Genomic DNA, 9,824 nt, shown 5'->3' on the forward strand with positions numbered 1-9,824 from the left:
AAGGCCGCCTCAGAACACTGAAGGACTGCTGGAGCCTCCAGGTTTTGGGCAGCGAAGCGTGACATGGATGCGAGGAGGGGATCACCACACGGGAAGAGGCAGGACCTTCCTGCCCAAAACTGCCAGAGGGGACGAGGCGAAGGGACACATGGCACATCCCTGCCTCACTCAGGGTTTATTCCGCTCTCTCGCGAGCAACCTCCCCCTCCTCAGTCGCTTCCATCGACGCCCAACTCTCTCTCCCACCACCACGCCCGCCGGGTTTGAAGAGCCCGGGCTCGCCCCCACCGGGGCGGGACAGGGAGGCGGCCCCGCCACCACCGCACACAAAGCGCCCGCCCGCCGCCACCGGCCTGCTGCGAGCGACGCCCCAGTCCCCGCCTCAACCTGCAGCCTATGAGCAAGGAGGCACCGCCCCGAGCGGCGGCGGGATCGGGATCGTACCCGCGCCCGCCGCCGCGCATCGCCGAGGAGAGCGCCGCGCTCCCGTCCCGTCCCGTCCCGTCCCGTCCCGCGGCCCGCGCCGCGGGGAAGGAGGCGAGAAAGCGGTGGGTGCCGCCGCCGGGCAATGCGCGGGGGCGCCGGGAGCGCCGCCGCTGCGCCGCGCGGCCGCAAGGTGTCGCCGTCGGCAGCGGAACGCGGGCGCGGCGGGCGCGGTGCCGGCACCGGCGCGGAGCGCTGAGCGCGGGGGCCGCCCGCACGGGGCCCTGCCGGCAGCGCGGCGGCGTGAGAGCCCCGCCGGCCTGCGGGGAGGCGAGCGCTGCCGATCGTTCACAGCGCCGTGGGGTCGGAGCGGCTCCCTCGCCCAGCCACTTCCCTTAGCCCTTGTTTATTTTCAGCTGCCCCGGGGGGTTGCGCGCGAGGTCGCAGCGGAGGGAGGTGGGGAGGAGCCGTTCCGGAGGCGACGTTCCCCGGAGCTCGGGGACGGAGTGGCGCGGGGAGGGGCGGCACAGGGGCCAGCGGCCGCGGCGGGGCCGGCGCGGGGCAGGGTAGCGGCAGCCCCGCGATAACCGAACGCCCTCCCGGAGGATAAAGAGCGAACGGGGCTTTTGGCGCCAAACGCGCGGCCCCGCCCTGCGCGCGTGGAGTGGGGGCGGGGCCGTCGCTCCCGCCTTTCTCCCGCTGTTTTCCAGTGCTCCCTCCCAAGTGTGTCAGGTTTTTTCTGTGGTTTGTTTTTTTCTTTAAACCCACTTTTTAATTTTTTTTTTAATGCCTTTTTGCGGGGGTTAATAATATCTAGCCTTTTCAAAGCTAGGCAGTGACAGTCATCTGTCTGCGAGCAGAGGGTGGATGCGGAGGCCGGGGCGGCCGCGGGGGCCGGCGGGCGGGCGCGGAAAGTGCTACAGACACCATCAGCTGCCTTTTTTTTTTCCTCTCCCCTTCCCCCCGCCACTCCTCCCCCTCGCACACCCACCACCATCACCACGGAGGTAAGAAGAGAAAGCTGCAGGCTCTGGGCTGCAGGACAAAACCCCAATGAAATAAATCCAATTCCCCATGGTGTTTGAGTTGCCGAACTGGGAAGGATGGGGCGGGAAGGGCAGCGTAGGGACAGAACGGAGCCTGAATAGGGTTCTCATTGAACACAAGAAAATCCTGGAGAATATTTGTGTTTTGGTTTGGAGCTGTCGCATTGAGATCGCTAGTGTTTTGTAGGTGCCTCTTTACTGCTTTGCATTTTAAACGGTTTAATGTATTTCCCGAGTAGAAAAATGCACAGTCCTGGAGGCGCTCAGGGGGCGGGGCGGGAGCGCAGCTGAGCCGAGCCGAGCCGAGCGGGTTTCTCGGCGTTTCATCATAAGGCTTTTCAGGGATTTTTCCTTCCCCTCCCCCACCCCCCCTTTGGTCTCCGTCTCAGCGTCAGCTGTTGTGAACCCAGCAGAACGATTTCCCTTCGCATTACCTTGACCGAGCTAAAGGGAGACGCTGAGTGGCTTTTTTGGACTTTAAACCTTTTTTTTTTTTTTAATGTCTGATGCAACGGAGCTGTCGGCGGAGGAATGGGGCTGTGGTTGACTGGCCGTGGGTAGTGAGTGGGGGGTCCGGCCGAGGTAAGGGCAGCAGCGTGCACTCGCCGGCGGTGAGAGCTGGAGAGCTGGTGTGTTTGCAGGAGGTTTGAGTGCATGAAGTGGCAGAATGTGCAGAGTTGTTGTCCTTGCAACCTCACTGTTGCAGGAAAAGGGGGAAAAAAACTTCCCGTGCCTTCTTGGCAAATCAGGAGGCTTTGTTGGTGGCGCCGGGGTGGTTTTAATGCATTTTTGTGCGTGAGGTTATTACATAAGGTTGATAATTTCTGTTGCTGCTGGATTTCCCCTCCTCCCCCCCCTCCCCCCTTGTGTTGTGTGCGGATTTCGCTGGTTCGCTTTGAGTGAATGAACTGGCGATTTGCGAAGTTGCAAAGAGCCCCTCCGCCCCTTTTTTTTTGCATCCTTCTCCTCTCCCCTTTGCACTGCTCCTCAGATGACAAAAGGAGTAAACTTCCTCTAGTTTTGCTGGCATATTAAGAAGCCTTTCTGGAGAGATTACGGTATCAAAGCCATGCATCTGTCTGCAGTTACTGTGCTGTTTTGAGCGTTTGAAGCGGTTTGGGGAGAGCAGGCGAGGGCTATGTGCACGGGCTGTGCATCCCCGCCGGACTGTGCAGGCTGGGTTTGTGTCTCCACGGAGCGGCGGGGCAGGCTCTGCACGGGGGAGTACTACCTGAGCGCTTTGATTTCAGTTTCTTGAGTCGGGAGGAGAAAGGTGTGTGAGATGCATTTTTTTTTTTTCGGTCAACTTTCTAAAGGCTCCTGCTTGCTTGCTGTTCATGATGGGATTATTATTTTTTTTCCTTCCATTTAGAGGAAGGCAGTCACGTTCGTGTTTGTTTATTCGTATTTTAATTGTGGTTTCGTTGTTTTGTTCCTTTTTTTTTTTTTTTTTTTTTTTTGGTTTAGTTTCAGGTCCTGGGAGAACCTCTCTTCTTCCCCTTGGTGGAAATACCCATAAAACCTGTGTTTGAAACTATTGCCCGACTGAGGGATCAGGAAAAAGAGACCCGTAATGCCAGGAATGGTCAGTAAAAACCCAGACCTCGAGTTTGACTCTTTGCAGCCCTGTTTCTACCCGGACGAAGATGATTTTTACTTGTGCGGGCCGGACGCCGCTCCCCCCGGCGAGGACATCTGGAAAAAGTTTGAGTTGCTGCCCACCCCTCCCTTGTCTCCCAGCCGGGCCGGGCTCCAGGAGCACCCTCCAGGGGGGGTGCCGGTGCCGTGGGGAGGGGCGGCACTGTGGGCTGCCGCCCCACCGACCCCGTGGACTGGGCATCCGAGCTGCTCCTTCTGCCCCCCGAGGCCGACCTGTGGGGCGGCGTAGACGGAGGTGACTTCTTCGAGACGGGCCCCGGCGTGATGAACAATCTCAACTCCATCATCATCCAGGACTGCATGTGGAGCGGCTTCTCCGCGCGCGAGAAGCTGGAGCGGGCGGTGAGCGAGAAGCTGCAGAGCAAGGCGCCCGCCGCGCCGCCGCCCGCCCCCGGGGGCCACGGGCAGCCCCGCCGCCGCCAGCGCCCGCGCGGAGCTGGGCGGCGCCGTGCCCGAGTGCGTGGACCCGGCCGTGGTCTTCCCCTTCCCCGTCAATAAGCGAGAGACGCCGGCGGCGGGCGGAGGGGCTCCGCGGGGCGGTCGCCCGCCGCGCCCCGCCGGGGACAGCCGGGCCAGCAGCAGCAGCAGCAGCTCCAGCTCCTCCGGGGACGACACGCTCAGCGACTCGGGTAAGCGCCTCGGGTAGCGGGGGTGGGGACGGGGGTGGCGGCTGCGGGCCCCCCGCCAGCTGCCCCGGGGGCGGGCGGGGGCGGCTGCGCCCCGGAGCGGGCCGGGCCGGGCCGGGCGGGGCGCGGGGCCGCCGGTAGGCGGCAGCAGGCGCGGCTCAGCGCGGGGCCCCGCGGGGGTGGCGGGCACGGCTCGGCGGCAGCCGCCCCTCGCCCCATGCTGGCTGCGATGGGGCCGGAGCCTTCACCGGGCAGCAGCTCCGGCCCGGAGGGGCTGCATGGTGCTGGGCACCCTCCGGGCCCCCTGACGCTCTCCTGCCGCCTTGGGGCACGGGGGATTGGGGGCAGCGCGGGATTTGGGGGGGTGAGGGGGGTCCGCGCGGCTGCCACCGTCACCCTGGGGACGGGGTTCATGGGGAATGACCGCGTGCGTGTCCCCTTAGGCGCTCTCCGGGCAGGCTGGAGGCACGCTAGTGACCCCTTAGAACAGTGCTTGTACTGAGAGAGCCCAAAGTGCTCGAGACATCCCCTGTGGGTGCACGCAGAGAAGTCCACTTGGGCTGAACCGCGGTTTGGCGTGTGTAGATGAGCTGGTCCGTATGACCACCGCCACAAACTTGGTGATCTGTCCCGGGTTTCAGAGCCTGCTGTCCCTTTAATGTCTGGTTTGACAGCTTTGGGTGAGGAAGCACTTCCAACAGCTGTCTTCTTGGCAGTGCACCAAGCGCCGGCTTAAAGGGTCCCTGGCTAGAGCGGCTTCACCTTCTGCCTCAGAGCAAACCCAGCGATTGTTTCGTTTTCCGGCTGCTTTTCTAGCAAGCAGGGACTGTGTTGTGGATCTGTGCTTGCCTTTTGTGCTGCAGCTCGACGATTCCATTCAAACTACATACATTCTGTCTAAAAATTCTTTTCTGCCTCTGCGATTATGTGGGTGGTAGCCCCATTTCGACTGAAAATTAGATGTGTTTAAAAAAACCCATCTCATTAAACTTATTAAGCTTTCAGAAATCCCTGTTCTTTGCTCATTTCATGTGTATTACATACTTTTACAGATCTGTATCTGACTGCAGATGGTGGGCACACCCTGTTTTTGCCATCAGTTATTTCATTACTGCTTTTACCGGATGTATTTTGTCAGTTAATACTGATACTTGGTCAGAGTATTTTCAGGGAGAATAACATCTGTTTTGTTTTCTGTCCTTTATTACCAGAAGATGATGAAGATGAGGAGGAAGAGGATGAAGAAGAAGAAATAGATGTTGTCACAGTGGAGAAAAGACGCTCCTCCACCAACAAGTCTGTTACCACCCTTACTATTACAGTGCGTCCTAAAAATACCACTTTTTCATCAGTCAGGACACAGCAGAATGGACTGATTTTAAAGCGTTGCGCCCCAATTCACCAGCAGCATAATTATGCCGCTCCTTCTCCATTCGTGGAGACTGAAGAGGCTCCACCGCAGAAAAAGTTAAAAATCGAGGTGCCCCGTCCAGTAAAACCCATGATCCAACCAAAGCCTAAGAGTTCAAGTCCCCGAAACTCTGATTCAGAGGACAGTGAACGCCGACGCAACCATAATATCCTGGAGCGTCAACGACGTAATGATCTACGGTCAAGTTTCCTCACATTAAGGGACCATGTTCCAGAACTGGTTAAAAATGAGAAAGCTGCAAAAGTTGTGATCTTGAAAAAAGCCACTGAATATGTTCATTCTCTTCAGGCAGAGGAGCAGAAGTTACTGCTAGAAAAGGAAAAATTGCAAGCCAGACAAGAACAGTTGCTAAAGAAAATAGATTACAAGCGGACTTGCTAAAGTTTTTTTTGTTTTGGTTTTTTTTTGGCTGACCAGGACAGTCATTGCCACTTTGCACATTTTTGATTCTTTATAAAAACTTGTGTTTTTTGACGTTAAGAATGTTGGTTTTAATTTCAATCCAGTCCCTGAAGTAATCGACAGACTATATTATCCGGGTACGGAGCAAATGGATGTTCTTGCAAGGAGTTTATTGCAAGACTACCAAACAACAATAGACTGCCTTTGTTTTTTCTTCTTAAGAACTGTAGATGGTGGGGATTTTTTTTTTTTAAAGTGTTGTGAGCATTTGGAGCTGCTGATGACATCTTGACATCTAGTTGAGTTTTAAAATGTTCATTCCTAAGTTTTATGGTGCTTATGTTCTAACAGATGTTACTTTAGGGGTTCGCATTTTGTACCCCTGTGGGAATTTCTGTAAATACCATCTACACACTTGCCTTTTGTACATGTCTTGGGTTATGAGAGGTGGCTTTTGCTACCAGTATTAGACTGGAAGTTCATACCTAAGTACTGTAATACCTCAATGTTTGAGGAGCATGTTTTTGTATACAAATATATTGTTAATCTCTGTTATGTACTGTACTAATTCTTACATTGCCTGTATACTTTAGTATGATGCTGATACATAACTAAATTTGATACTTATATTTTCGTATGAAAATGAGTTGTGAAAGTTTTGAGTAGATATTACTTTATCACTTTTTTGAACTAAGAAACTTTTGTAAAGAAATTTACTATATATGCCTTTTCCTAGCCTGTTTCTTCCAGTTAATGTATTTGTTAATGTTTGGTGCATAGAACTGGGTAACTGCAAAGTTCTGTGTTTAATTTCTTCCAATGATGTACATTTAGTGCTGCGTCTTATAGCACTTTGAAATACCTCATGTTTATGAAAATAAATAGCAATTACATGATGTGCCATTTACTATTTTTCTTTTAATAAAATCTTTAACTTTGCAATGTTGATGAAATACAAAAAGCGTGGTCCCATACCCTGGGCACTTCAACTCTCAGACTATAGGTGACACTTTACAAAGGTCAGTTGGGCAGGACATTTCCATTTCTGGTTAAAAAATAATTGCAGTAAGAAGTATTTTCCTGTTACGTCATACTTGCGTTGTCGTGATCATCCCAGGGGACCAGATGAACCACAATTAATGGAATGACTCCTGTGTTTTGCAAAGACTCCTCAACTATCCACTGTACCCAGAGAATTGTGAGGGACCAGAAACACAGCTAGGAAACTTCTGCTAAGGGACTGGCCTCTGTGGCACACAGGTGAAGTAAATGATGGAGGTAGACGTGCCGAAGCACAGAAAATTAAATATTTGTAGTAAACAAAGATCTTAAAGGCTTAAAGCTGTCCATCATTGCATCAGAGAATTAATGTTCTTGTTTGTAGTTGAAGGTCCTGTTTGTTACTATACTTGTGTTAAGTTAGTAAAATTAAAAAGCTCAGGGAAGATACAGAACCATGAAGTGTGCATCAGATGAACATGGGACTTGGTTGTCTCAGGAGGTGGCATTTGGTGTGACAGGAGCAAGATGTTCAACTCTGTGAGATCTGTTTGCTCATTGTACTAAAGACACTGAGACCAGGTAGTTGTTTTATTTCTAGTCTGTACAGGTATTTTTGACATTGTCTTTCCTCACACTGAATCTGAAAAATAAGAATTAATGACCAAATGGCCAGTAAGTACTTTCAGGATCCACTTGGAAGAAGTTTGTTTGGGACATCTGCCCCTGCTTTAGCCACGAAAGAAGTAGCTTGTTTGGTGATGGAGGTACAGAAACCCTGTATTTGCCATGAGGAAAAGGAGCGTGGGGGCAAAATAGCCCCCCTAGAAAGGATGTGGCATATGTCCATCCTTACAGATCGCTGATGCATTCATAACCTGTGTGTTCTTGGGCCCCAGGCAGCTTCTCTACCATGACCACCAACAACTGTACGTAGTTCAGTGCAGCAAATCCAGATCTTCAACAGGCACAAATTGGTGTAACACTGGATTCAGCTAGGCCTACACAAGCATTTGAAGAAATGGCCTGAATAGACTTAAGATCTAAATTCAGATTCAACCACCGTTGTTCCTTATATAGAATCTTTGTTTTGGTTCCCTTGAGATGCTTCTTCCACTTTCCAACTACAGTAATAAAACAGTAAAAGCCTAAGTAGAGACAATTGGTGTGGACCATCACAGGGTACATTTAATTTACTAGCTAAAACAATTTTAACCCCCTTTTTTTTTTAGCAATTTCTGTTGAACTCTTGTACTGTTTTCAAACAAGGTACAAGTTAAATGAGTCTTCTTGAAGAAAGAAAGTCCCTTCCTCTTCCCCTTCTTCCCCTTCACACTCCTGGAGAAATTTGGTTCAAATTTCCTCCACTCAGAGCAAACTCTGGGTCAGATCAGGTTGCTCAGGCTCATGCAACCAAGGCTTGAATATCTTAAAAGACTGAGATTCCACAACCTCTTGGGACATGTGTTTTTTGACTACCATGACTGATACAAATTTTCATACTATTGGAATTTTCCGTGTTGCAACCCTTGTCCATTGCCTCCTGTCTTTTTATGTTTAACCTCTTGGAAGAGTCTGGTTCCACCTTGCCTGTAACCTCCCATTAGGAAGTTGAAGACAGCAATTACTTCTTTCTCATGACAACCCAGTTCTGTCTTGTATTGTGGTAACCAAGAATTTAGGGTATAATAAGGTGTCAAATATTCAGATTTGTTTGGATATTCAGCACAAATCCCACCTGAAAACCTCTATTTCTTGCTATATAATGTGGGAGTCTTGGTCTGATTCTTTAGAATTCAGTGAGAAACATCCAGCTGATGTCCATGGAGACAGAATCTGGCCCCATAATGCTCCCATATACTGTACTCTTTGCTGCTCTGTGCTGTACTAGCAGTACATTTGACATTGTCTTTTTTTTTTCTTCCTTTTAACAGCTTCAAGGAGTTAATAGTTTTGTTTTCATATCGCTGCTGTAGGACAAATATTTCTGGTAAAAAAAATCTCAGTTGTAGGATGTTAATAAAGTTACAGTTGCTAAATAGAAGATTTATATTTACATGATAAAAATAATTGAGAGTTGTAGGAAAGATAGCTTTTGAAAAGAAGAAGTAAGCAATTAATTGTGTAATATAATATTTTCTGAAGAATCAGTACAGTAGCCAGAAGGCTACTTGGAGAAAGACACAGAAACATAGCCACAGCCATAACAAAAGATCCTTTTGCAAGAATGGGGAGTCCACAAGGACTCAATCAAATAATTAATTGAGACACTATTGCCTTTTTTTTTCCTTTTTTAATACATACCTACATTTACATAACAAATGCAAACATAGCTGTCTGGAGAATCAGATGTGGCAAGTACCTAATAGCTGCTTATTACAAAGCAGATATTGCTGATTTCTGAAGGGAAAACTGAATTAAGTTGATCTCAGTCTTATTGGATCTGCTATAAAAATTGCCAAGTTCTTTTTCATACAAGACAGAATCTGCTGATGGTGGTTTTCTCCAAAATCACATATCCCAGAGGATGCTCTCTTTCCCCCTTTCTGTTTATTTTCTTAAAAATACCACTAAGAACACAAGGGACTTGTAACACCAAAATGAAATGATTCCTCCATAAACTAGTATAAGTAAAACCACCAGTGGGAGACCTTAAAAAGGTGAAATGTGTTAATGGTGTCATTACCACTTGGTCACCTATTGCCATGAGTGCTAAGGAAAGTGCATTTCTCAAACCCCAAGCTGCTGTTATAGCAACTTATCACCAGGTCTTGGCAGGACTCCTTGAGAGATCATGAAGTATATAATTTACAGTTTGCTCCTGGGAAGCATACTGATAAACCAAGCTAGAATAAAATGACTTCAAATGGGTGACATTCTTAAGCTTGAATTTCCTGGCTTCTGGCTGGTTTAAATCAGATGTCATTTTATTTAAAATATTAATTTTGTGATAATTAATGAATTTTTAATGTACAATTGCCAAATTATACATGATTTATACCTGGGTTACTTTCTTTTTGTGTCCATTTCCTGTTTCCCTTTCCTGTTCCCTGTCTCTTCTCTCAGGAACCCAAAGCCATCAAACTTAAAGGGATCTGAGGTGTCACAGCAACTCCTTTAAATTAAGCAGGGATTTCATTAGGAACAGCAGACACAGAGCACTTCCGGAAATCTTGGAGGAAAGCAATGGTGCAAAATGTGGAAGAGCAGCTGATTGTAGAGCCAACATGATGGGTT

The 9,824-nt window shown here is 49.7% G+C and overlaps 1 protein-coding gene across 1 annotated transcript; it reads left to right on the plus strand.

The window, feature by feature from the left end:
* The first annotated feature begins 2,066 nt into the window (after positions 1–2,066).
* On the plus strand, positions 2,067–6,484 carry MYCN (MYCN proto-oncogene, bHLH transcription factor). The gene is given in 5 exon segments (XM_039569855.1): positions 2,067–2,742; positions 2,937–3,271; positions 3,274–3,520; positions 3,522–3,757; positions 4,969–6,484. Coding segments are annotated over 4 exon segments (1,311 nt in total). The 5' UTR covers positions 2,067–2,742; positions 2,937–3,042; the 3' UTR covers positions 5,568–6,484.
* Positions 6,485–9,824: the final 3,340 nt, after the last annotated feature.

Source organism: Corvus cornix, chromosome 3, assembly GCF_000738735.6.
Source record: "Corvus cornix cornix isolate S_Up_H32 chromosome 3, ASM73873v5, whole genome shotgun sequence".
Classification (NCBI taxonomy): Eukaryota; Metazoa; Chordata; class Aves; order Passeriformes; family Corvidae; genus Corvus; species Corvus cornix.